At 46.9% G+C, this 26703-nt stretch overlaps 12 protein-coding genes across 12 annotated transcripts; 6 read left to right on the forward strand and 6 right to left on the reverse strand.

Moving 5' to 3' along the window:
• Positions 1–255: 255 nt before the first annotated feature.
• N7469_004584 (uncharacterized protein) lies at positions 256–636 on the forward strand (the record flags this gene model as incomplete). The annotated part of the gene is made up of 1 exon (XM_056643504.1): positions 256–636. The coding sequence occupies one exon, from the start codon at positions 256–258 to the stop codon at positions 634–636; it is 381 nt and encodes a 126-aa protein (XP_056502916.1).
• Positions 637–1056: 420 nt separating this feature from the next.
• On the forward strand, positions 1057–2292 carry N7469_004585 (uncharacterized protein; the record flags this gene model as incomplete). Its single annotated transcript, XM_056643505.1, has 1 exon — positions 1057–2292. One exon carries the CDS (start codon positions 1057–1059, stop codon positions 2290–2292), a length of 1236 nt encoding a protein of 411 aa, XP_056502917.1.
• Positions 2293–2730: 438 nt separating this feature from the next.
• N7469_004586 (uncharacterized protein) lies at positions 2731–3690 on the forward strand (the record flags this gene model as incomplete). Its single annotated transcript, XM_056643506.1, has 1 exon — positions 2731–3690. The coding sequence occupies one exon, from the start codon at positions 2731–2733 to the stop codon at positions 3688–3690; it is 960 nt and encodes a 319-aa protein (XP_056502918.1).
• Positions 3691–4139: 449 nt separating this feature from the next.
• N7469_004587 (uncharacterized protein) lies at positions 4140–5111 on the forward strand (the record flags this gene model as incomplete). Its single annotated transcript, XM_056643507.1, has 1 exon — positions 4140–5111. The coding sequence occupies one exon, from the start codon at positions 4140–4142 to the stop codon at positions 5109–5111; it is 972 nt and encodes a 323-aa protein (XP_056502919.1).
• A 214-nt stretch (positions 5112–5325) lies between these two features.
• N7469_004588 (uncharacterized protein) lies at positions 5326–6632 on the reverse strand (the record flags this gene model as incomplete). The annotated part of the gene is made up of 5 exons (XM_056643508.1): positions 5326–5577; positions 5623–5815; positions 6156–6378; positions 6437–6476; positions 6540–6632. The coding sequence occupies 5 exons, from the start codon at positions 6630–6632 to the stop codon at positions 5326–5328; spliced, it is 801 nt and encodes a 266-aa protein (XP_056502920.1).
• Positions 6633–8208: 1576 nt separating this feature from the next.
• Positions 8209–9403, forward strand: N7469_004589 (uncharacterized protein; the record flags this gene model as incomplete). The annotated part of the gene is made up of 4 exons (XM_056643509.1): positions 8209–8617; positions 8681–8702; positions 8760–9049; positions 9345–9403. The coding sequence occupies 4 exons, from the start codon at positions 8209–8211 to the stop codon at positions 9401–9403; spliced, it is 780 nt and encodes a 259-aa protein (XP_056502921.1).
• Positions 9404–13913: 4510 nt separating this feature from the next.
• On the forward strand, positions 13914–14779 carry N7469_004590 (uncharacterized protein; the record flags this gene model as incomplete). The annotated part of the gene is made up of 2 exons (XM_056643510.1): positions 13914–14748; positions 14772–14779. 2 exons carry the CDS (start codon positions 13914–13916, stop codon positions 14777–14779), a joined length of 843 nt encoding a protein of 280 aa, XP_056502922.1.
• A 2266-nt stretch (positions 14780–17045) lies between these two features.
• Positions 17046–18887, reverse strand: N7469_004591 (uncharacterized protein; the record flags this gene model as incomplete). Its single annotated transcript, XM_056643511.1, has 1 exon — positions 17046–18887. One exon carries the CDS (start codon positions 18885–18887, stop codon positions 17046–17048), a length of 1842 nt encoding a protein of 613 aa, XP_056502923.1.
• A 608-nt stretch (positions 18888–19495) lies between these two features.
• Positions 19496–20177, reverse strand: N7469_004592 (uncharacterized protein; the record flags this gene model as incomplete). Its single annotated transcript, XM_056643512.1, has 4 exons — positions 19496–19508; positions 19570–19796; positions 19851–20047; positions 20093–20177. 4 exons carry the CDS (start codon positions 20175–20177, stop codon positions 19496–19498), a joined length of 522 nt encoding a protein of 173 aa, XP_056502924.1.
• Positions 20178–22518: 2341 nt separating this feature from the next.
• On the reverse strand, positions 22519–22804 carry N7469_004593 (uncharacterized protein; the record flags this gene model as incomplete). The annotated part of the gene is made up of 2 exons (XM_056643513.1): positions 22519–22674; positions 22742–22804. The coding sequence occupies 2 exons, from the start codon at positions 22802–22804 to the stop codon at positions 22519–22521; spliced, it is 219 nt and encodes a 72-aa protein (XP_056502925.1).
• A 1093-nt stretch (positions 22805–23897) lies between these two features.
• Positions 23898–24590, reverse strand: N7469_004594 (uncharacterized protein; the record flags this gene model as incomplete). Its single annotated transcript, XM_056643514.1, has 1 exon — positions 23898–24590. One exon carries the CDS (start codon positions 24588–24590, stop codon positions 23898–23900), a length of 693 nt encoding a protein of 230 aa, XP_056502926.1.
• Positions 24591–25804: 1214 nt separating this feature from the next.
• N7469_004595 (uncharacterized protein) lies at positions 25805–26601 on the reverse strand (the record flags this gene model as incomplete). The annotated part of the gene is made up of 2 exons (XM_056643515.1): positions 25805–26252; positions 26312–26601. The coding sequence occupies 2 exons, from the start codon at positions 26599–26601 to the stop codon at positions 25805–25807; spliced, it is 738 nt and encodes a 245-aa protein (XP_056502927.1).
• Positions 26602–26703: the final 102 nt, after the last annotated feature.

Below are 26703 nucleotides of genomic sequence, written 5' to 3' on the forward strand. Positions count from 1 at the left end.
AGACAGCTAATCCCTGCTCAGTCTAGGTCGGACCAGACATAAATGTCGTCTGCCCCTTCGTAGATGCAGGATCCGATTCTTTAGTACACGGCAAAGTATCCCTTACCCTCACTTTTGCATCCCAAGCTACAGCCATGGGACTATGGTCATATTTTGCTTGCTTCGGCCTCCCAAGGGTATGAATCACACGTCTCCACCACTCAGCGGATGCTAATATAACAAAAGACTACCCAAAGTTCTGAGAACCAAAGCCCAATGCCTACTCAAAACCATGTCATGAGTTCTCACACTGCACAGCTCTCAGGGCTGGAAAATACTGGCTCCGCTTCACTTGCAACCATACCAATACCGAACGAATACCAAAAGACAGAGACAATGTGTCTGCAGCCTCCAGCTCACGCGGAAGGGAGAGTGATTAAAGTACGAGCTATCTATCACTATGTGGGAAATGATAACGGAATACTTTACTCTACTGTTGAAGTGGATCTCCTGTTGGGCGGTGGTCGAACCGAACGTACCACGATGAGACATTCCGAGGTTAAAGACATGAAAGGGGGTAAGGCCGAGCTGGACAACTTTGGTTCTCCCCTTATAGATCCTGTACTTGACAAGCGTTACATCAAATCACAATTTTGAAATGCCACAGACACGTACACGTAATCATTACTAGTATGGCAGACAATCGGAGCAGTTTAGTGCCAAGTAGACCCCCGGACCAGATGAGTGGCTGTTTTGGGAATAGTTCAGATTGTATGCCCTCCTTCGGCACAATGGGAACTCTTCCAAGGTAGAGTGGATTATGAGCTCCTGCAAAAGGGTCCATGCACTACCACAGATGGCCCGCTCGAATAGGTCGCCTGGTGATTTCTCCTGAATGGTGTTTATCAAGGCAATCTAAGGTAGATCCCTTATGGCCAATTGAAGACAAGTTCACTTGATCAGAAGAGCATACTTGCGGATATTATCTCAGTCACTTTACTATAAGTACGCTCTGTGGAATCATGTTTCTTGAATCTGGGTAATTTGATCATCCTTTCATTTTGTCTAAGATTCAATATGCCTGATCATAACGAATATCAGCAGTCCCCTCTCCAGCTTCCGTCGCTTTTCAGTAGCATCGAGGAGCTCCCGCTGGATCTCTCAGAGGCTGTAATTGAAGCCGCCATTCTCTCAGAGCCGCTCGGCTCGCATGAAGCTCTTCACAAGTTTGTAAAAGGGCTGAGGAAAGAAAGCCTTCAACCGTGGATTCGAAAAGCAATCGAAAGCACTCTAAGAAGTCCATCACTCCGACAAAATATTTACGCGAATTGGAACCTTTGGCCTGATTATAGACATGCCAAAAAGGAGCCACATTTGATAGACAGTTCTGTACCACTTGATCTCGCCTCGTGGACGAGCAGATACTGCTCCGAGTGTTTCAATCTCCTGCTAGACTGTGGGGCTGTTGGCCCTGCATCTTTCTGTCGAATGGGCTGTGGCTTCTTTCGACTCGCCTTTGAAGGGAGGCACTATGGATCAATATACAAGATGCTGTCGTTAATGGACCCTCAAGATATATTAGAGCCCTACTCGATGATTCTTGGGGATCCTATCATGTCGGTCTTTCAAGTCTCGACGTTGCAAGGCCGTTTGTTCCATGCATGCTGGGCACGGCTCAAGCCATCGCCGAAGAACGGTCTTTCCTCGCTGAGGCCGTGTGATATAGGCAACATCTGTCGATTTGCTGACCCTCCTCTAGCGAACGATCTGGCAGATTCGGGTCTCGATCTAGGGAAGCCTTATACAGGGGATGCGTCGTTAAGCTGGTCCAATGCTGCGGCTCAGAAGGAACCCGAGCCCATGTTGAATTGGCTGTTGACGCGTGCAGAGCCCCCGGAAGATCTTTTAGCAATTGCTGCACAGAACAACTACTTCCCTGCTGCGCCGTGGATTATGGAGCATACTCGAAGCTACGATGGATGGCGGAAGGGCGCGTATGCGGCTGCGGACTCCTACGCCGGGGGTGCAGAACGTATGCTGGCAACGATTCTGAGGGGCCGTTTTGCAAAAGCACAAGCAGATCGAACAGTGCTCGAAGATCTTACGACAATCACCGTCGACAGAGCATATAAAGATGGAAAGAGGCTCCAGGTTCATGGGCCTGATGACCCTCGCCTCGCCGAGATAGAGGAGCTTGCTGTGCAGAAGGTCAAGGTATTGCGAGAGAAGTCTACGGATCTGGCGGTAGTCGGCTTGAAGATCAAAGCCGCAGAGCTTGGAATGCATCGTCTGGAAGCGGCGCTGGGCGATTGAGGCACATTTCAGTTCTCAGAACGGAACATCGGGCTCAATAGATAGAGGAATTGTCTTTTCTTTGTCCCCATCATGCAACAGCTACCCGTTCGTAGCGACCACTATGTGCGTGGGCACCTCGCAATTTCATATGACATCAAGTTATACATTCTCCAGCGTGAACAGATGGTAAAAGTTACTTGTCTAGCCCCTGCTTCGTATCGGAAGCCGCAGTAAAAACCCGCGGGCATGGAGCGAATGCCCATGATGACAATTCAATGAAGTTAAATTGTGATATCTACCAATCACATGAAGATACACCCCGTTCACATAGTTGGTCTTCTGCCCCTGGCTCATGTGTAAACGCTATACCATAGTATCTTCAAAGATAAAAGACCACAGTCTCGCTTCATCCATTGAGCTCGATCTCATCCAGCACACCAGCACTAAACAGCAATTATGGATACCACGACGGTCGATCCTTGCTCGCTGAATCATGCGCGGCCGTCATTCCCTCATCTGATATTTCTGCTGTCTTACATCCTTCTTGAATCCTCCTTGCCGGCACGGAATGGTGATCTGCGTCAAATTCACGACCTTTTCTCTCGCCAAGAGAATGAGTGGCAACCGCAGATCGGAGGGGAGACATATCCAGAGATGAAGCGGACGAGCTGGGAAAATGCCAGCCCCCAGACCCACCAGGCATGGGTTGACATCCGGCAGTACTTGCTGCAACAGAGTTTGATCGATGCCAAAGTCACAGGCAAGCAGCTTCGAGGGTATCTTTGCCATCTTCTGTGGTGGATTGAGCAAGTCTCAGCACAGAGTCTCAATGCTCTTTGCATTCCAAAAAGTGCTGTGGACTTGTCTGGCTCGCTATCTTTACCCGAGAAGGGATGCATAGTGCTAGTGTGCATCAGTGTCTCTGTGATTGCAACACCAGGGGGCAGTGTTTCCCTGAGGGCAGTGATCGACGATCCGTACCAACAAATCATCCAGGAAATACAATCACAAATACGGGAGATGCCGATTTTTCTGAATGATATGTCGCAAGAAGAACTGCGGAATGCATTTGCCTCTTTGGAATCAATATTTTCTTCGCAGGCGGCGAAGGGAAATACATTCCTCGCCCATCTGAGATCAGATTGGACGCATAAATCGGTCCTCAGACGCGAGACTTGGACAGCATATGAGCTGTCAGAGATACACAGTCTCTCATTCGCCTCTGGGGCATATACAACTGAACATCCTGTGCCCAAGCGGGCTATTGCAGATCGACCATGCCGTCGTGAAACCTCAGGGCATCGAAGAAAGCGCCGGCGTCGTTCATCCTCGGATTTCGCGAAGCACAATGATTCGTCAATCCCGCTGGCAATTGAGTATCATCAGCCGAATAGTCCAACTTATCCGAAGGGGTGAGTCTTCTGATAATCGATATGCGATTGGCCAGATTCTTGATTATTTCCACTTCTTAATCGTAGTTCGTATCCATTGATCCACGAATAAGTAGCGAGATTTGGCATGCAGGTCTTTCTCTGGATGCTGGCACGACTCAGAATGCATGGGCTAGTTTCTCTCGCATGACCGTCATACCAGCAGTAGCCAAGTCAAGTCCAGTCCCACAACACCAGTCTGCGCGAAGATCAAATGACCCGCTCAGCTCAAGGCTTCTCACTAGTCGAGCGGCTTCGCAGCGCCAATGATGCGAGGTGGCCCGTGGTTTGGGTCCGAACGAGGGTGTCAAATCATGAGTGGTTCTTTGACCGAGCAAACTCTCGTTCTGAAAAGGGTAAGTACCCGGATACTTGACAAATGACATAAAGGGGGAGTCCGGTCCTCGTTACATGAAGCACATTCTTTGCGCCACAATGGACGAAGAAAGATTTGGATTCAAAGGCACCGACAAGGAATACATCAAGTTCCTCGAGTCTTGGATTTTGTCTATCCAGGAACTCCATGGCCTGGGCTTGACGGCTCCGTGCCAGCCCGGTCTATTGCCAACTGCCCGCAAACTCGCTGCAGAAGGCTTTCAAGCCGTCGATTGCACGCCACGGCCTGGTCAAGGCACTCGGCTGCATTGGCCAAAAGAAGAAGTTCCGAAATGGCAGAAACAGCTCCATAGATTTGTGGACGATATGCCCCAGGCATCCCGGTGGGAAGAAGCAAGAGCGCACGCAGGCCTTCACACGCCAATCAGCAACCAAAAAGCTATGAAATTGATCCTCGGTCACGGTAGCACTGCCCTCTTCCACCCAGGATGGCACTCCGCCGCACTGTCCTCCGTGACATGCGTTGAGAACGATAATCTGGTCGTAAGGGGCTACGCATACGGCAATTTCATTGCGCGCTGCGCGGATGACCACAAATTTGCCGGGCATGTCATTGCCTTCCAGAACCTAGTTTTTTGCTCCTACTGTGTGGTCATGTTGCGGCAGGGGGTTTCCAAAAAGATGACCAACCACACGATGAGGGAATTTACTGGCCAGGCGAGGGACGATCTCACCCTGGAGAAGTACCGCCATGGTGCCCTCTGGGCCAACCGGTGCATAGCCTCTCTGCTGGGAAAGGGCTGGGGCCATAAGAGCTGGGAATTGTTTCTCCTCAGTTCGTCAACCAAGCCCCCTGGGCAACATTCGCTGACAATGTGGCAGATAGTCGAAGCCCGGCACAATTTAGTCGGTTCGCCGCCAACGATACCAGCAGTTACACGACGGTGGCAAACAGGCTGGGCAATGCATCGGTTCCGCTCTGGGAAAGTCCCTGGATCCCATATTGCATCCCCTGTATCGTCCATCACCTCACCGGCTATTCCGTTCCGTAAGATACCGGCCTCGGCGTAGAGACTCCAACTCGCTGACATTTCGATTGCAGGTTAGCCTTCATCTGCGGATCTTTAGGTTATGGGCCATCCGAGTCCTCCTACGTGCAAAGTATCTCTGGCTATTTCAATCAATGTTTGAATTCAATGCTCGCCAGCGATAGCATACCAGCTGCTCTCGTTGGACCACACCATGCGCAACAGGAAGGAACAGATTCGATCTTGTGAATACACAGCTAGTGACCGATTCCTCGCCGTTTATCCACCACCAGGTAGTCAGCTGTTGGTTCGATCTTGACGGTCCGAGACAACGAATAACAGTATCCCACTTGGAGGGGCAAGCTGGCCTGGACCCAATCGTCTATCGTCGGCGTTGATCCATTGACGACGTTGACCGGGATCAGAAGTGCGTGCTGGGCAACGAATGGATCATAGGGGACGTTGATGAGTAGGGAATCTGGTTCTCTGTGCATGTGGTATGATCGACCCTGATCAAGTTAGTACTAGTCGCGAATGCCACGCCTATGCCTTACTGCCAAATTCATTTCCCGCAGGAGAGGCTCCACCCAGGGCCGTAGACTCTCCAGGCGATACGTCCTCGCCCCGGGTTGATCGACCGTGTAGTCTCGGGGGGACGTCGCCTGCTCACGAGCCCACTCGGCCAGCCGACGTCGTGCTTGGTCGGCGGCTTGAGTGAGGAGAAAAGGACCATCCGCTCCCCTCTGACTGAGTGGGGAAATGTAGTTTCCTATCTACCGGAGCCAACGGCAGGTATCAGTATATGTATATGGCCTTTCTCGAGCTCGAAGACTGGAACAATACCATATTGGCGGTTTTTACGGGGTTCATTGGGTTCCACAATGTTCACACCCACCGTCTTGCCCAGGGATCGTGGAGGGACTAAGGGTGGGTACTCACGTGGTCGCCATTGCCCTCGAGTCTCATTGGCCCAAGGCCACGAGGGTGATACAATTTTAGGGAAACCGTGCACTACGTGAAGATGCAACATACAGAGGCCATATTATGAATTCTCAACTAGCGACCATTACAAAAAAATCGCCGAAACTCATCTGCGGTCATGTCCCCATTGAAGAATTTGCTTCCGTTCGTCATGGAACCACCTTCCATCCGACGAACGCGAACATCCAACGGATCCTGCGCATTGGTAACATTGCCATTGTATACCCAAGAAGTTCCGTCTACCTGGGTGGCACAGACAGAGTGAATGGCGATCCTATGAGCCACTTGGCCCGGGTGATGTCCGAGGTTCCTTGTACTAGAAGTCGACCCTAACGTACGAGAAGCTTCAATGGAGTGGCCAAGAACATAAACTGAGAACGACATTACCTTGGTGGCTTGGTCCGTTGACAACATGGGAGCCACGGGGCTAAAACCACAGCGAATGGGTTACTTTTGCGTAGCAGGTGATTGCTCTGCTATGGTCGCTTACAGGATCTTGTTCGGCTAAGACCATGTCCGTCGTTTGGATCTGAGATGCAGCGATGTGGTCTTCTGGCGTTGCTTTGTGCTGGCTCTTCACCATATTGTAGGGATTTCAGTTGATTGGTATAGGTGGCCAGGTGGTGAAACACTAGTGGGCGAGAGAGTCCGGAGAAGGGAAGATGCAAGAAGACAGTGAAGAAGGGCAAGTGTTCGGGCCTTTATATGTTAGGAGTTCTCGCATTTCTTGGGACATCTTATCACAGGCCAGGATGATGTGGCCGACAGCAACGCAGATGGCAACTGGCAGCGAAAGCAGGTATTAATCTCCATCTGTAGAATTGGTCGGCAACTGGGGCCTGCCTTCCTTTCCTGATTCGCCCCGAGCTGCAATATCCCTCGGGCCAGAGTCGCCAGCGGGAGAGGTGAACGGGTCATCAGTAGCGAGCCATTCATAAACTATACCACAATCTGTGGGATTACTTATGGGTTAAGTCCTACGTTTTTGGGTGTATGTATAAATTCAGGTTACGCCCGACCTGCTTGAGAGATTTAAGAGAGTTTTGTCTCATCGGCAATCTTTGTCAACCCTGGCATACCGACACGAAATGCCTTCAGAGCCGACAGAGAGAAAGGACGCCGAACACCTTGACAGGCCTTTTTCATAGGTAAATATAAAGCCACCGTCCTCCCAATCCTTGTACGTACTGACCTTGCAGACCCCGAGGGCTTGGGTGACGGAGCCCTACGATGACCTCATGGCGTATATCCGAAGTAAAGGTCTGGGTAATGCGGTTTTGGAAGCGTTCCACTCGGGCAGGCTCGGTCCACGGAGAACGTCTGTGTCCCGGATGGTCACCCTTCTGATGCAGTCCTGGTTGATTTTGCCGTGGTTGAGCGAGAAGTGGATCGAGTTGTCCGTGACTTTGTTCCCATCACGTTACCATTAAAGGAAGTGAGCTTTGTCAACCTGGCTTTTGATTCGGAGCTCCCCGAGAGACAAATCCTCCTCCGACATTATCAGATTTATAGAACATATTTGCAGCAGTTTTTAGAACGGAAAGCTAAAGGCCAGGTGCCTGCTTTGGTACTGTCCTGGTACGACACGCGTTTCATCGAAATAAAATATGATATAAGGGGAGCTTTCGAGTCTTCTCGAGAATACCTGTACAGCGAATGTAAAGCCAGTCGTACATCGGAGGAGCTTCAATTTTATCCTGTCCCTTGTCCTTGTTAGCTGATTGCCACTCTGTGGGAGAATCTAGCTCTTGAACTGGTCACATGCTCAACCTGTCCACAGGCGTAACATTATTTGCAATCGAGGAGGCTCTCCTAATAGAAAGCCGGCCTTATCGTGGATGTAGCAGTCCAATTGGACCTAACTGCAATTAGCTTTCCTGCACTTGCCTAGTAGGGTTACATAGCACTCAATGAACTCAGATCCTGTCTTCGCTTGGAATCGTGTACGGTGCGGCGGGGTTTGATGAGAGTCCACGTGGGACATTATTTACTATCAGTGGATGCATAAAAGCCCCTTTCAATCCCAATATAGCTTTCATCGAATCCATTCGTGCTCAGTACCAATATTATTTTACCGTTGATCTAAATCTCAATCGTCTTCATTATCTGAATATTCTCGGACATTAGCGAAAAAGGTCCCATTTGGTCAAAGAGACTCAATGGATAACCTACCCTGGGCACTGGTTGACGAGGAGCCAGAAACGCTCATCAGTGAGCTAGGATTATCATATTACCCTTTGCATTCTCCCACGGAAGAAGAAGCCATGAGCCAATGCAGACCCTCGTCTGTCATGGCAGGGAATGGTTGCGGTAGCTCAGTGCAGTCAGGCTTGGTCGCCGTGCCATCTTTGAGAGCACATGTACACGAAGCGTATCAGGCGCAGCTTGCACCATTCCATGATGATCTTTTCCATGCCGTCTTGCCTTCTCAGGTGTCCAGCTATCACACGCACAAGCCCACTCGCCAAAATACCATCAGACGAAGAAGGAAGATTGACACAACGGAGAGAGCTGCGATTCGCGCGTATTACTTGGAGCATAGGGAATTTAAGCAGCAGCAGATTGCGGGTAAGAGAAGCTGAAGTATACATAACCTAAATTCTCGAAATAAACTAATGTTAATTCACATAGATATATTTGGCTGCGATAGGAGGTAACGTATCGTAGTGCCATGCGCAAACTCATCAAGCTAGACTGACTAGGTATATAGCACCATTTCGAAGATTCTGCGCGAAGAGAATCATTCTCAGATCTCTCATCAGAGCCCGGCTATTGACTGTCTCAACAGAGATCATTCGTCGGAGCCCGCTCTTGCCAAACCCGAAGCTGGAATGCGACTCCGTGATCACTATCATGCACCAGGAGAAATAGCCCTGCGACCATTCGAGGATAGCAACGCATCCTCGCGAGAAGCGAACATAAATCCAAAGAAGGAAGATGCACGACGTGCACTAGAAATTGCTTTAAAGGGATTGGAACTCCACGTCGGTCTCAATGAAAGTGAGTATTCAATTTTCCGAAAGATGAGAAGGTATTTGGATTTAGAAGATAGAGACCGGCCAAGTGCCAAAGAATAAACGAGCGCAATGCATCTTATCAAAGCAACCCAACTATAGGAAGCGGCAGAGAAGCATATCATCTACTTCTGCATGATCCACTGGTACATTTGTCTTTCCAATAGAATATTTCTTACTTCCTAGACCCATGATGGAATGGGATGTGGCAGCTCGCCGGATTTGGAGGTTCTTTTCGGCTCTGAAATCTGACTTATTCGCATTTTTGTACATATCACTAGAAGTCGTTGCCAATGTCGCTGTTCTTGTCAACATTATCAAGGCCAAGAACATGATATAACTACATACGGCACCTTTGACAGATAGAGATTGTATATTGCAATCACTGGAATGAATTCTGAGGTTCATCCATCTAATTCCCGCGAAAGTGAAAACAATATGGTGATTCTAGCCTCTGCACTTTCAAGCAATGCCCCCACCTCCTCGGCCTGAAGGTTCTCCGAGGCAAGTGCTGAGATTTTCAAGCTCCTGGGAAAGTAATTCAGAATCATCAAATTTTTGAGATGTATCAAAATCAATCAAAATGGCCTTCGAATTACGGACGAGGAAATTAAATCGGTTAGTATCCCCGTGTCGGATCCGTAAGTCGTGCAGTCGAGATAATAGCCGGGCGCGGATATCAATGTGCTGAACGCCAGCATGTCGAGAATCGATAAAACGTTTCAGTAAGAAGTCAATCACTCGACTGTTTTCAGTCAAGTGACCCAAGAACCGGGGCCCGATATCATGGCCGACTATCCATTGATACGCTGTGGTTTCATTTTCAATGTATTGAATCTCCCAGGGAAACCGAGCGAATTTTGCAATAACAACATTGTTTAATGATGAGGCCCTGGCTTCATAGATGCCCGTGCGTAGCTTTTGGCCGATCAAAAGATCTGAATAGTCGACAAAGGTTTCATGCCAGGTGTTCTGAACGCCAGAGAATCGGGCCAGGAAAACACGCGCAAAATGCGGTTGGCCGTCGATAGGGTTTTTAGCCACCAGGCCATAGTTCCAGTCTGCAGGAGGGGATTTTGGCAAGAGCGACACTCAAGAAGGGCCAAAGTACATATGCTCAGAGTTGTAAATGCCTGGCTCTACCCTAATGTATTTGATGGAATAGCCGTGGACAAGGACACGAAAATAGCTTTCATCGTTTTCGTCGAGAAATTGACAAAGCAAGCTGTCTCAATCAATATGTTGAGTTAGATGATGACTGGATTGCAAAACTCAAAGGTCGGCGGAGACGGTGCTAAATTGGTATTGCTATGTTTCATCAGAGAATGAATGAACATGCATCAAGAGATCTTTTATCTAACACGACTGCAGCGCTTGGCAGGTACACTTGGTAGCCTCAGCGAATCAAATGTAAAGAACAGTATTCGTCCCGAAGCACACCCAATACATATAGTCGATGGTGATACCGCGGAAGTAAACCAGCCGCGTGGCCGGTACTCAGGTGGTAACCAGAGCTGATTTTAAGAATTCCAAGTGATCCATTGTACCATCGGAACTGACACTCCAACCTTCATACTGCGAGGCTCCTGGGGCCATGTCATTATGCAGCCCTAAATCGGAAAGTAAAGAAAAAACAATGGTGCCGTGACTTGTGTTGAGAACATCTTCCTTGACTGGACCCGGTAGGGTGCGAGAAGTTTCTCGCTCCCATCTCGACGTAAAATTGATGAAGTTCAAGCATGCAGATTTCTGCGAGGGCAATTTTTTCCTTGTTGCAATGTAGTCTTCCGCGAAAGATTTCAACAACTGGGGGGTAGGATCAGGCTCCTCTTTGGAGAAATTTGCGTTGGCCGCTTCGTTGCGAGAAAGTCTCCATCTGTCGGGTATTCATAAGCTTCAATGATCCCAAATCGGTATGGGAATTACCAACAGTGCCCAATTCAATGCTGTGTCCTCGTAATTTCGGAGTGTAGCTGGGGCGAGCTGCTTATGGCAGATGGTATTGTCCTCTTGTTCTCGTGCGTTCTGGTACTCGTGGGTGAAACCACGTGATGCAGCACGTGCCTTCCTCTTTGTGTCGACTAACAAGGTGAAAAAAAAATATGTTCAGACTGGACTGGCGCTCTCGGGCTTTTATTCATAAACTATTGCATATTGGGAGAGAGCAACGCATCGCAGCGGGTATTCTCACCCCTTCTCACCCTGTTCTCACCTGATCTCACCCGCTCTCACCCCGTTCTCAACTCTCTCAGCTTAGTAACAGGCACATTCACTCGCAAAGTGACACGAAATGGCTCCATGTTGAGACGCGGGAACCCGATAATCTACTAAAAGACGGTAATTCGAATCTCTTTTGGTTATTCGTCCTTTTCACTGGCCCTCAAAGAACGCATTGAGCTGTAAATATATCTTGTTCAAGGCCTACTCTTCAGCCACGGCATTTGAACGAGCAGATTGCGAGGCGCAGATCGAGCAATACGACATCATATAATTCCAAAAGATCGACTTCTGATCCTGGAAGATATTCACCGAATTCGAGAATCCGAAGTAACGGTCCTCGAAAAGGCAGCCGGTCTGTTATCGGCAATGTTTGTGTTATCTTCAAAACTACTCATCGCTGATATGGAACCAAGTTTCATATACCCGAGAGCTACAGTGTTCCTTTGAAAGGGATGTATGCATTCAAAACGCAGAATTTACAGGCCTAACCCTTTTTGAAAAACTGCAATCTGAGGTTCTGGGTATGAAAAGCTTCGATTAGGTCCAAGACAACACAGACGTAACAAACTCGATCCCGAAATATTGTGCTCTAAAAAGAAAGCACCATCATATGGAATATACAACTAGCTCTCTTAATGGTGGAGAGGCACAATCACCTGGCAATCAACACGCTCAATTTAGGGGCCAAAGAGAGGATCTTGCCACCAAAAATTCCTTCAAGGGAATGGGAAATTTTTCGAACAACCTAACCTCTTGAAAATTAATGACATTCGGTATATGTATTATTGAATCCGCGCTTTCCTCGGCTACTCTTTCTTCCCTCATCCTGCTGCCACCGGACTTGTCTCCGGACTTGAGATTTCTTAGTGATCTTAAACGGTGGATGGAACCCCCAAAGGTCTGCTGTCGTTGGTATATTCTTTTCCGTTTAGGTATTCCAAAAAACTATCAGGAAAATAAAATAAGTTTTGGCAAACTTTATGACTAGCCTCATCAAGGGACCACTTCCTAGATATTCTGTTCTTTGAAGGACTGAATAACAATAATTGAAAATAACCTAAGCTTGCTATTAAGGGTATAACCTATAGACTCTGGGGTTAGAGCCAGAGTACGTCTAGACTCTCCAAGATTGCAAAAGAGAGGTTGCAGGTCCCCGCGCCAAAACCCTTGTCGCCGCTAGGTAATATTACGAGCCTATTTATGGTCACATCGCAAAAACTCCAGATCCTATCTCGTGAATCAATTGTTGGTAATCCAGTGTGGATGAGCTCAATAGTTGATTGAATATGTCAGGCGGGAAATGAGATTAGAGTGGGGCCGTTTACAAGCGCGCGCGTCAAGAACAAAATATATTGGTTGGTTTTATTGCACGGAAATAGTGATTACTTCGTTCCATGGCGTAGCGACAATTATTTAATAGCCCGCTTCTGTTCTTTTGTTCGCTTTTTTCTTTTTTCATGAATCTTTTTTCAATAACCCGTTGTCTAACCTGCAATCTACAAAGTTGAGCCAGTGCAATTTTTCATCTGCCGTCATCCTTAAATCATGCTGTGCCTGGCCTGTCTACATTCCATACAAACTGCAACAGCGTTTACCAGCGACCTGAATTACTCAACAAGTCATCAGTTAACATATCAGGGCCTTCAGATATCCATCAATGATGGTTGCTATATTTGTAACCGATTCTGGGACGCTTTATCCGGCGAAGAACGTGATTTCATTTCGGGGGGTTCAGAGAAACAATGCTACCTCACCGGCATATTCCAGCGCAAAAGCCATCACAGAAATATCTCTAAATGATGCAAAGGCATATGGCCACTCTGAGTGCTATCTTTTACAAGTAGCTTATCATAAACCACCCAATATACCATCAGGACTCTGCAGGTTCTGGAGAGCAAGCTTTCTTCTTGAGCCAATCACAGGTTAGCCACTTCAAGCTTGTCTGCATTAGCACATTATTTAACGATAAACAAGGATATACTTCAGGCATTACGAATGTTCAAAGCCTCTCTACCAGCACACGTTGCCCAAATACGCTGTCATTGGCCAAGAAATGGGTTACAGAGTGTTCAAGAGATCATGCGCGATGCAGACATCGTGGCACACAGTCTTCTTGGTTTCCGACTCGCTTACTTACTTTCGATCCTAATGAAAGCTCAACCGTACGACTCATAGAGACCAGGCATACAACCCCAGTTGGAGGAAGATACACTACAATATCTCATCGCTGGGGATCAGCCGATTGCTTCTTTTTGACAAAAGACACATATCGCCAACTCCTTAGCGGATTTCCATTGAGCAACCTCCCTCAGTTGTTCCAGGATGCCATTTTTGTTTCACACCATCTAGGCGTTCATAATATCTGGATCGATTCCTGCTGCATTTTCCAGGACAAGCATGACAGGACGGATTGGAGACACGAGGCTTCACTAATGCAGGAGGTCTACTCGAACTCATACTGTAACATTTCTGCTGCAGATGTAGATTGTTCTACCAAGTCGCTTTTTAGTTCAAGGGACCCCGATCTGTTTTTTCCGCAGACGATAGAGCTAGAAATCGTCGAAGAGGGAGAGACAAAGGGTCAAAGTCACTTTTTTCTCTATGACTACAAGTTCTGGGATTTCCACATCATGAGTGCAGCTGTGAATAAAAGAGCCTGGGTTCTTCAAGAGCGTATTTTGTCTCCTCGTGTTCTACATTTTGGTAGACACCAACTGCTCTGGGAGTGCTATGAGAAAGATGCAGCGGAGGCGTTCCCTGATGGTCTGCCATTTCCTCTCACTTCACAGCAACACAGTGGCATAAAACGGCTTGACACGGAAGTCGGACAATACAGTCGCCTTTTGAAGGACCAGCACCCGTCGGCTTCACATCTTTTATGGCGGTCAATTCTACAAATATATACAGCCTGCAAACTCTCCGTTCCGAGTGATAAACTAATTGCATGCTCCGGTATTGCCAGGTATGTGGCAAATATCACGGGGGATAAATATATTGCCGGCTTGTGGCGCCGCTATCTAGAGGGTGAGCTGTTATGGTGTGTGGAAGGCAACTATCGAGCTGGATGCTCATCAAGGCCTCATATTTATCGTGCTCCCACTTGGTCTTGGGCCTCAATTGACGGACCAATCACGCCTGGTCTGCCGCGAGTCCAGGGGTCACTGATTACTGTTGAGGAAGTCCATCTTGATTACGAGTCAATGGATACAATGGCTGCGGTCCACAGCGGCTGGCTACGGCTGCGTGGGGTACTGAAGAAACTACGACTCGAGCGTAAAGACATTATACCACAGGTCCCTGCCTGGAATATGTTTTTGCATGATGCGAATGTGAGTGAGCCGGACGGAACATCTGGCACTGAGCCCAGAATCATGCTTGACGTGTTCCAAGAGAAATTCGACAAGGAGAATATGGAAAGTCTACTGTTTTGTATGCCGGCTCGAATGAGCAAAGGTGATGGCCAAGGTATGTATCTTATTTTGTTCAAGTTGGATAACGGACGAGAGGGAACATTTCGTCGCATTGGGATTGCTTATGCCTGGTCTGAGAGAGTAAAAAACCAACTTCTCGCGAAGAGACCAGGCGAAGCAGAATTGCCGTGTCTTGAATACTGTGATTCCATGCATTCAATATATGTTGTTTAGTAATTACAATAATTAGTTCAACATGGCCGGTCAAGAAGCTGAGCACTGCAAGAATTTTGGACCCATTCGAAAACCTATTCAAATTAACCACAACTATTACTCAGAAAGGGCGTTCAAAGTCAAAGAGTTTAGCAAAAGAGAAGGCTAGGGTATTCTTAGATAAGTTCTGCTATTTAAGAATAAAGATTGTTTACTACTAAAACATTATACTATTCCTTATTCTATTCTAGGCGAAGTAAGACCGGGAAGTGATTCTTTTATGGTCGCCCACTTGCAGAGAACGTTAGGGCCACCACTACTGCCGACGAGGATGAAGATGAGGAAAGCACTCAGATTACATGGGCTGACACTCTGGATGGAACTGAAAGCGCTCGTCAGACAAGTACACCGACTCCCGAAAGGCGTTCACAGAGACCAAGAAAAACTTCATACACCGATATACTTGCACTGTCGAAATAAATATGGCTGAGAACCCCGAAGCTTATGTCAGTTCGTGTTGCGGGTATTAGCATCGGGAATGTTCTCCTTGATTGGTTGGGTTGCACTGCATCCGCGTTTATGTTTTATATAACAATTCAACATTACTTATCCTTCTCCACTATCTTAATAGCTCCCCTGACTTTCGTTTCAGGGCCGATGCGGGCGACGCGCGCGTCTTCCAGTATTTGACCTCGACGTCGAACTAGCTCGTGGTGTTTTCCTCTTCCGTGTTAGCGCAATGATGTGCGTCATCATGCAGAGTCAAATGCGACCTCATACAGGGGTAGCTGGTGCGCCGATCAGAAACTAATCAATATAGTTTACCAACGGATACGCACATGCATGTGCGATCATGTGGCATTAATTGATCATTGCGTCCCAGGTTTCCTTTTTTTTTTGTCGAAGAGGTTTTATAGGGCCCTCGTATGGTTGGACAGAACTGAGAACAAACTACAAGGTTTCGGGCTATCGGAATGGCCCGTTAAGGTGCGCCCCGAAACTTGTCCCAGTCAATCGCCTGCCCAGTAGAAAGAGACCCTACGAATCATATTTAACAGGCCGGCAAGGAAAGTTTCGGGGAAGACGGAAGTGGGTACCCGTACCGTTTATCCGATCTGGCGCTATCGGGCTGGCTAAGTCTTGCCTCGTGTAGCTGGTACTTTTCTCTAACTTGAAATTCCGTTTTTCAATTGTCTGCGTACCTAGAGCGTGGAATTTGATAAGGCTATTGGCTAGTTTGAGTGGAGCCCTAACTTTACCTCATTGGGCCGCACTTTAGACGCTGGTGTCCGGAAGAGCTTCCCCGGAATTAGCTCCACTGCCGCTGCTGGCAATGAGGTTTTAGATTTCCGTGCGATTGTTGCCAGATATCAGTATGGAAACAATGTTGGCATAAATTGAGAATAAGACGAAATATTTAACTAAGCAAGAAACGGAGACTCCTCCTGAGAACGAGATCTGCTCGCCAATAACACGCCAATAGGATTCCTCCGTGTCACGAGCGGTGGAGACCCCTGAGTCTTCCCACTGCATTTGTTGGAGTTTCTCTTCTAGTAACGGATGGTCTCGTCTTTTGAGCGACCTTTCTTTGAATTCCGCGTAAATCTCAAATAGCAGACTTTGTTAGTCTGGCTTTCTAGACCTGCATATCTGGTCTATTAGGCTGTTTGGCTTTTGCTTGTTTGCTATTGGGCCAGGAGGTGAAGGTCCGCTATAGGGGCTATTTAGCTGTCTCCATTATCGACCGGACCAGATCTACTATGAATTCTCATAAAGCTTTGGAGCCATTTCAAGCCATCCTTGGGTCATTTTCTGATCCCAATGTTGCTCGCAGATAAAGCCGGCTTTGTATGGCATTATCCGGCCGTTACAGGTTCTTGAATTCTCCAATAATTGGTTTTTATATTCTGACTACCCTATCGCAGATTTAGAAAAGCCATGCTTTGAATGTCAATTTAGTATAATTAGAAAAGACTCGGAGTCACATGTTTATTAGGACGCAACAAAGAAAAGAAAAGCATTGAAAAAAATAAAACAGAAGGCACACATCTTCTCACATGTATCAGAGGATTAAGGCAGCATGTTGAATCTGCCTAGGGAGGGCCGTGTTGCAAGTCAATCTCACAGGTACCTTCCACCTTATCGGCGGGTCCGCTCGCGATACCCTCGTCGTTGAGGTCTCCGTTGCGCTCTGAGCTTCCCTTCTGGAGACATTGATCTTCCTAACTTGAGCATTTGGATCTCTCTTTCAAGTTTCTTGATGAGAGCTTCGTCGGATCTTTCTTTCTTTCGGCGAGAGACTGGCTCACTGCGGTTTCTTCTGCGATAACTGTTCTGAGCCTGCGAGGAGGAATCACTATCCGTCTCATTACTGTCGCTGGTCTCATATCGCAACTGGTGTCTAGACTTTTTCTTTGCCGAATTTGAGGAGCTCGTTGGCGCAGTATGGTGCCTTCGGCTGCGAGCCCTTCTGGAGCTCACCGAGCTATCGCTCTCCGTGCCATGGTCACTTTCGTCGTGGGCACCATCGTCGAGCTCTTTCGGTCGATACTTCTCGCGGTAGGCGACCTCGTGTTCCTTCGCCTTTTGATATATCACTCGGTCGCCATCCAAGGCCGAGCCAGTTGTAATACGACGAATGAATGCTCGACCTTCCAGGGAAGCGCTACCATCTTTCCATGTTACTAGAGCTCGGGTGTGTGGATAAGTTGTGCCCTTAGCAGGCCGAAGAAGATCGAGAGGATTAAAGCCCTCTTCGTCATCATCTTCAACCTTCCAGCCAATACCAATGATATCTACCACATCGTCTCGTGTATATGCCCAGCGCTCCCCAGGAAGTCCATCTTTATTTTCTGAGACTTTAGCACTTCCCCGGGTTTGTGATGTAAGAACGCGTTGAGTCTGGGCCTTGTTATAGATCTCGTGCGAGCCGGCTCGAATGCGATAAATCGGTGTCTTGCCTCCGTAGCGCACGAATATTTGAGAACCGGTGCCTTTAGGCCACCAGAAAAGGACTTCTGCCGATCTCAGTTGGCGTTGCTGTTTAATGGTCCTTGCTTCTAAGGCGTCGAGCCCGGTCTTCACATTTTCTTGAGTATTGCTGTCGGAAACGTCGCTCAATTCTTCATGGAGGACTTGTTTCTGGTATTTCGAAGAAGAATGACCATTCTCAACGGAAGAGCCCATACTAGGATCGTTAACAGGACTTGGATTCGGAGCTCCGACCCGTTTCTCTGCCCACTTCTGGCTTATATTCCAGGCTTGGGGAAGAAAGTGTCTATCGTTAAAAAGCTTAAGAATATTGTGGGTGTGATTGAAAGCATCCCAGAAATCCTGCGCTGAATTATTTTCCAAGGCAATCTTTGCTTTCTCCTGCCACGTCTGGCATAAGCCATTATACCCTTGTTCAGGGATGGTGCCGATATCGAGATCATTCACATCATTCTGCTCATTCGCCGCTCGGATCTTCTGGTTCAGCTGTTGGAAGAACTCCTGGCATCCTTGATAGTTAGGATTATCAGACGTAAAAAACTCTTCAGCCATTGTTTTTGAATGCATCGATGTTTCTTTCTGAATAATATCTTTCACCCATCCACTTAGTGGATCCATCTGATGCTCTTCTGGAGGATCATAGTTAGATGCATCCGATAAATTCGAATATTCTTCGTCGTTAGACTCGTGATCTCCTGCGTTTGCAGCATAGTCGCCCTCTCGAGTCGGGCTCCTATCAAACCTTGCCTTCCGAAAATTTTCTTTGCTCGTTTTGTCTCTATTTGTTTCAGAATGGTCTTTGTTCGCCGCTCTTTGTGGGGATTCAGATTGCAAGGTTGTTTGCTGAGCTTCATTCCTTTCGGTTGTCTTGCTCGAATTAAATATCTCGGAATCAGACTCAGCTGTGGTTTCACGGTCGGAGTGAGGTGTCTGAATGTCGCGGGCGCTTCTCTGGGCGTCCGCGTTCTTCTTTCCTTTCTTTTTTGCCATTGTAGAGAAGTGTCTTCGCGGTTCGGGTTGAAGATTAGACAAGCTAGCGATTTTTCTCGTCTTTCCTTACAAGTGTTTCTATACTCATCTCACATAGAAAACGGACAACAGTCTTATTAAATATCGAAACGAACTATGTTCGATAGAGAGACTAGAACGGTGTTGCGAGTCGAGAATCATCGCAGGGCAGAAAGGATAAAGCCATGTCGCAGGACAGAAAACGTGTCGCAGGACAGAAAGCATGTCGCAGGACAGAAAGCATGTCGCAGGACAGAAAGCATGTCGCAGGACAGAAAGCATGTCGCAGGACAGAAAGCATGTCGCAGGACAGAAAGCATGTCGCAGGACAGAAAGCATGTCGCAGACACGTTAGGGCAAGACCATGTCATGTGGCTGAGTAAGCTACTAGCGTAACTAACTAATTCTTGACGGTCGTCATTTAGGGTAAACTTAACAAAAGTGGAAGTATTCTATGTAGTCTGGCTGGGCGCGCCCAAGATATGCATTTGTGAGGTAGTCACCATCTAATGCTTATTGGAAGAAACCATGTTGCCATGGAAAAATATCGCTAAGGTTCTAAGCCTGAGAAGGAGCCAATGTGGTATCTTCTACGGAAGTGCCCTGTAAGAAAGACGTCATTTGGCTCAGAACATTTGAACAGTGTAGACATCGAACTTGGTACCATTCACAGAGGGCCATCCAATTCAGAATGTCCTGCTGATGAAGATGTATTGTCATCTGCGCCTCCCTAATCACCGAATTCTGGGATCTTATCTCGTCTTCGGCCTCTATCGCTTCCTGCTCCTTGCGATGGGCTTTTTCTTCAGACAATCTCAATTTCTCGGTGAGGCTCAAATTTTCTGCTCGCAGCTGTGCCATGAGATCGAGGTCGGCTTCTTTGTTTAAGTCCTAGGATAATTCAGCATAGTAATGAAACCATTTGAATTAAAAGGAGACAAGTACTTTCTCTGGTCGAACGGCAAAGAATTTCTGTCCGACTCCTCTCTGAAGTAGCATGTAGGCTCCTACCGAGTGTTTGCTCAGATGTTTCTGGAATAAGGGCTCAAGAGAAGGATCTTCTATCTGCCAGCGATAATGCATGTCCTCCTCTGGCTTAAGGCGAACATCTGAAGGCTGTACTTTGACGCCGAGTGTCTCCCCTGAAGAACTTAGCATGTTTACGTGAAGCGGTTTGGGAATCGTACAGATATGCTGGGAAAGACGATTCCTGCACGACGACCTCCACGAAGCTCGCTTCTGATTGCCGAAAGGAGGAAGTTGCTCGCCCATAATGACTGCGGAATTATTCGTGAATAGGAGAAAGGCGGGGGAAATCATGCTCTATATATTTTCAGAAAACCAGGTCTATTACATGTACAAGCCTAGTCACATGTTATTTCCAAAAAGATTCTCAGGCTTAGGCTCCTTTTGCTGCTAGTGAAGGAAGTCAAGTAATTAATACGTGTCTATCAGCTATATAATGAAAATTTTAATGTTGGGAAGCCGAAATCCAATTGTATTCAATGAGGATGTAGAATGACCAGACTTTCTATTTTACCAGTGCCCCCGGTCTCAAAAATCGTGTCCCAAAACAAACGTACGGAATTTGAGCTGCAGTGGGTGCTTTTATACTTCTCATACAGCATAAAAGTCCGGCGAAATTCTACTTGCTGCACGGCCGCCCCATGGAATTCCAGAAAGCGCATAAGCTGCGAACCCACAAGCCAACAATCATTCACTTCAATCTTTTGCAAGTAGGGAAGTGACATAGCAGAAATCATGTCGAACATGCCTGCGCTATTGTTCAGCTTTAAAAATTTAACAAACAGTAGTGCTTGCTGGGCAATCCTGATGATATTTGCCATTCCATTCAGAAATCCCGAATGTACCCCTTCCAACTCCACAGATTCAACAAGAATACCATTTTTCTGGGTGACAGCCAAACCCTGAAAGACTGCCTCCAGATGCACGGTCAATGTGTGTTCATATTCAATGAAAAGTCGACTTGAGAACCATAGCAGTCTGTCCTCCTGAGCCCCGGTAAAAGAGAGCCGGATGTGATTTAGCTGCGACAGGCGAGGAAGACTCGCTGTAAAGGCCTGGATGTCACGTCTTTGTTCCATGATGCCCCATTGTTCACTTGCCAGCCGGTTAAAATAAGAATATATCTTATTGTATGAGAAGTCTTTCCCTCGGAGATTCCAATAGAAGTCCACATAATCTTTCGCGTATTCTTGAGATGTGTATATGCAAGATGTAAAATAGTCCCGATTAAGAATGCCTATAGTAGTTAGCCGGGGTATTCAGAATCTATGCGCCTATGACATACACGGATCTACCAGCTCGGAGGCATCATACTGAAGCGTTCTGACATATCCAGCAAGAGAAGATCTTGAAAGCTCTTCCAACATATTAAGATCATGGTCCGAAAACTTCACTTTGACAGTATCGAACATCTCAGGTTCACTAGCGGCTCTGCACTTTCTGTTGACCAAGGAAAAAGACGCGAGTGTGAATCTGTCCAATTTGGCTGTAATAAGCCCCAGTAACTCAAAAGGCAGGTCTGTGAGTTTCGCCATGTTTCTCGATACTCGCAGTATTCAATACTTTGTTATCCTAATAAAAAAGATTTATTGTTGCAAATGAGCGTTGTCGTAATATGTTTCACGATTCTCTCGCTTGATTTATATAGCACAGAGTGTGGGGCCGTGCCTAGAAACCGTGTCTAGAACTGCGACTATGTTTTTGTACACGTCTCGACCGACATCCAAGTATCGCGCCGTTTCCGCATACGAAATTGCTTTTGGAGAATGCAATTTATAGATTAATGTTATCATAGTACCAATTTGCACCCTTGGGCTGATTGAGAGGATTCTACTGTGGGGGAAAAAAGAATAAGAGTCTTGCATCTAGACTCAGTGGCCCTTGGGTTGGCTATAGCTAGTGCAAGATAAATACAGTTACACGTTACATAGAATTTTGGCCAGGTAATTCTCCTCTTCTAGTGAAAATACCGTTTTGTTCAGTGCTCAAAAAAAGAAAAGATAAGAAAGCCACGGAAAATGGCTGGTATCCAGAGCTGCAAATGCATTGATACGGCTGTTAGCCAGTATTGAGTCTCGTTCCCCTTTTTGGATACGGAAAATGAGAACATAATCCAATCCCCTTGAATATCTGTCCTCACAAAAATCCCGGCCGAATAGTGCAACAGGAGAGGGATGAGCACCAAATTTTTCAATAGTTAGATGAAGGGAAATGGAGGCAACTGCCAGCCGCAAAATGTAAGCATTAAGACAGATCCCATCGACGCCAGAACCATTGAAATGGAAACATTATAAAGAGCGAAAGATATCTTTTTCATTGTCGTACCCGAATTCTGAGCCTCTGACGGCCAGGTTGAAGTCACCATCGGCAGCGGTGAAGTGTTTGTCGTAATTGTGCTCCCTGCAATAGTCGGCGGGGATGAAGGGGCAAAAATGATTTCTTCTTCCTCCCTGGCCGGAACCTCAGCCCAATTGAGACCTTTCCGTGCGACTATAGATTGTGCAGCCATAATTTCATCTGAAAGCAATGATGGTGATGTAGTTGCCGCAGCCCGGTGGTATAGCCATTGTACTTAATAATTGTTAGATTATTTATTTGTTTGACAAGAAGCTACTTGCCTGCTTTGGTGGCCTGCCTTTTTGGATTCTGCGGAGACGGATGAGATGCAACCATGACTCTTCTCGTGGCCTGTCAGAGCAGTATTCTTGGCGGTATACCCAATGCTTGTTCTCACATAGTGATACTTGACCGAGTTAGTAAAAGATGCCGAATAATACTATATAATGACAGACCGTCTCCACAGGGCTTACCTCATTTCTTCGAGCACGATCAACATCCTGTAAAGGATTATCTCGAAGAAGAGCGACAGCCATGGTGAGTCTCAAGGACCCAAACATAACCAAATACATATAAAGCCTCATAATGTATCGTGTCATTCTTGCTGGAGGAGTCGGATTTTGCCAGTCTTGCTGTAGGGCGGGTTTTGCTCTTTGTAGAGCTCCCAAGATTAGAATCGAAGCAAAATGGGGTCGCAACGATTGCATGTGACTCTGCTTCTGACATCATACAGGATTATAGCAGGGGCTGGCTGCGACACTGTTTTACTATCCCTCAGTCAAGGCTGCGATGGGGGAAGCCTGGCCTACAAAAGCCTTTTAGTATCATGCCTTTTCGACCCCCTCTTCTTCTAAACCCCAGTTACGTTGTTTAATAGTGGCCATGTCCTATCTTCATAGAGATAAAGAAAGTTAGTGGCAGTGAAACAAAAGTATAAAAATAGTATGCTAATAATGAATGGTCAGATGCAACCTGTTCGTCCGGCTCGATTCTTTCCAATGAAATATATGGACACGCTTTCTCGCGTGAAGGGGATAATAAACCGGATCACCGAGTCGATGGACATGAATCGGATCGCACGGCTATTGAATGGGATTTTTGGCTTGTTCCTGAGGCTTTGAGTGAAGACCCATATATATTCCCAATCAGGGGCGCAGTATAACCCATTTTAGAGCGTATGAACGTGCCAAAAACGCCTGTCAAGACAGTTGGATCGTCAACATGAGTTATATAGATAAGGTAGCTTTATTGTTAAGAGCAAAGTGTTTAGGCATAACAATTGGCTTGACTAAAGATGGCTGTTATAGGTTCCTAAAGAGCCTTCTGGGACAATGTGATTGGTGGCTTTGGCAAAGAGGAGATAGGATCTACCAATCACATCTTCAGCCAGGATTTTCGGGCGATCGCCAAAATGGGGAAAGGGGAAAGTGGGTCGTCGTATCAATGGCAAATGAGGATGGGTGGTTAAATTCAACTTCCCCTAATATTTTGCCGAATTGCCGAACTACTACCTGTTGGACCTCACTATACTATACAAATACCTTCGACGGCATTAGCGGCAATCTATTGAGAATTCATGGCATGCAATTAGACAAATTTCGACCAAACAGAATTGGCGAGAGAAGGCTTCTAAGTGATAATTTCTAAGCAAGACTCTTCTGAGGATTCGTCTTTGGACTCGTCCAATTTAAATGAGTATGGTCTGGATTGTCCGAAACTCGACAATCGCACATCTTGCACTGTCTGCTCCAACTGGAGCTTCAAGCCTTGTATAGTCTCCTCGCGTACCTGGAGTGTGGACTGCAAGCTCGCAATTAACTCTTGCTGCCGTTGATTCTCAAGTAGGAGATGACCATTGGCTCCTTCATCCTTGCTTTTTGGGTCTTTGCTTTCTGTCGGAGTCAGGCTCCGTAAAAAGCCTTCGATACTCGGATACACTTCACTGAGCCGGGAGTCCAACACGTGCACTTTTGCCCTCTCCAGCTCGAGGTTGCGAGCCATAATGCGACAGGTCTCCGCCATATGGGCCAGAGAAGCTTCCATTTGGACTTTGTGATACTGCAGTTCACCGACGGTTCTCTGCAATTGTAAGTTATGTGCGCGTGACCGCTGAAACTCCACGGCATCGTTGTAGATTCTGGACTCCAGCTGCCCTTGATGGTGTTTTGATCGTTGTTCTTGGCGCAATAGGCTCTCAATGAGGGGGGAGATATTGCGTCTAGGACCTGCGTCCTGCGTTTTGTAAGTATGTAATTGATCTGTCGTAAACACATGCCTTACCTGCCCAGATGAAGGCACCAACACAGAGGTTTGGATAGACATTTTTGAATAAAGTGAAGGAAAGGCGGATTCTCGAATTTACCACCGAAGGATTAATGTAGTCCACATACATATATATATATATATGTTTCCTTTAAGCAGGCAAAGCCCCACTAGCAACAATCATCGTAAGAGGTTTTTTAGGGCATGGTCCGTTTTCCTTGTCGCAGAGCAGATCACAACCATAACCGCATATTGCCTCTCAACTTAGTACGACACATCTTGCTCCTGCCATACCGAAAACAATGTCGCAGGCTTTTCGCAATGAATTCAGTCTCCGGCGCGTTGCCCACCTTTTACTATGCAATTCAGGAAAAGGGAAAATGAACTTACGATCCCAACAATTGTCCCTGTCTGCCATTGGTCTCTCGTAGGTGGCCGAAGCGCCGACAAAGAAAATAGTACGAGTCCAAGCAATTGTTGTCACGCTACCATGGTGGATTAAATCACCCAGATGCTACAGACTACCCTTGTTGAATTTGTCTTTCCCCCCCCTAGATGACCCGTTCTCGCGCTCGATTGCGTCATTGGGTGATGGAGGTGAGGCAACAAATTGTTCCATTTAGTGAACACATTTCCCATCGCAGAACTCCTAGGCTATCTGCTTGGATACCGATAATCCTGCAGGGCCGTGAAAGATTTTCGCATATCAACGATGAGCCGATATTCAAATCAACGACTTGAACCAATCTCCGAGGAAATCACACCAGCAGACCACCAAGTCTTGTGCCTCGGAGGGACGTCATCCAATCTCGAGAAGCTCCCGTCTAGGCTGCAGCGAGCGAAGCGCTCGTCGCCAGACTTCAAGGCTCGAATGGAGGAGTTCGCATACGAAATGAGTTATCTCAGGGCAGAACTACAATGGCACAAAGAGACAAAGCAGATTTTACTCCAACTTCAAGAAAGTATGTACGCCATATTCAATTCTCTGGAAGACGCACTCTGCCGGGCCACAGCGCGCTTGCATGAGTCCGAGCAGGAATACTTGAATTTTTGGCAAATGGATTCTGAACATAAGGACGGAGGATACTTTTGAGGAGGGAAATATATGATCGATACTTTACAAGGGCGGCTTTTTGGAAGTAGAAATGTTCCTGTGAAGAGCAAGAAATGTATTTAAGCAGTCATGTAATAAGTTTCCAATCAATTGTGTCCAGAGCTCTTATTGTCTTCAATATACAGTAAATATTACCAAGCTAGAAGTTGGATGCATGCGCTTAAAGGCTATCTCCAGGATCACTCAAGTCGCGCATGTCCCGCACAAAATCCTTCTCACGCTTAATTACTTCAAGTAAATAGGAGTTCAGCATTTTGCAGCTCCCATCGATGTCGTGTATCTTTCCATCCATACCATCTATATTATGCTCCATAGTATCCAGTCGGTGCTCCATACTGTCCAGTCGGTGTTCCATACTGCCCAGTCGGTGTTCCATACTGTCCAGTCGGTGTTCCATACTGTCCAGTCGATAGACAATATTGCCCACCTGGGATTCCATCTGTCCGATTGAAGTGGCAAATGTATCAATCTTCGACTCCAAAGCATGTGTCAAGGTACCATAATGGTAGATCGTAGTAGTAAATTGCTCCATCTGGTTGATCAGATGGTTGATGGTCCCAGGAAGGCCATTATCTGGTCCGTATGGCATGCCAGTCGCGGGAAACGAACTAAACAGCAAGATAAAGTAAGCGCTGTACACCCATTTTGACAGGATTAATCAAGGCACTACCTTCCTGCTTGTGCCATATGGCTAGGAGGTCCCTCTTGATTGTCCATTGTGCCTTCGTCGAAAGAAAGGGCAGGAAACGCAGAGGGAGCAATGTCAACTTCCTCCATGGGAACAATCCGCCCTTGGTCAGGCGAGCTCCCCGTAGCAAAATCAATGCTCCCTGCAATGTTTCCAAAATCTCCATTTGAAGGACAGTATAAGAGAGAGTCGATTCCTGGCCATATGCTATGTGTAGCATTGAAATGTATTGACGACTCATACGCATTCGAATCATCGCGGATAGACATGGCTAGACAGGATATAGTGTAAGGAACTGTCTTGTGACACATAGCCATTAAATATACATGGCCCCTAAACGCCTGACCCCTTCCAACATCTAAACTGTTGGT

This window comes from Penicillium citrinum, assembly GCF_028827155.1.
Source record: "Penicillium citrinum strain IBT 23319 chromosome Unknown utg000003l:1.0-4596430.0:1.0-4598250.0, whole genome shotgun sequence".
Classification (NCBI taxonomy): Eukaryota; Fungi; Ascomycota; class Eurotiomycetes; order Eurotiales; family Aspergillaceae; genus Penicillium; species Penicillium citrinum.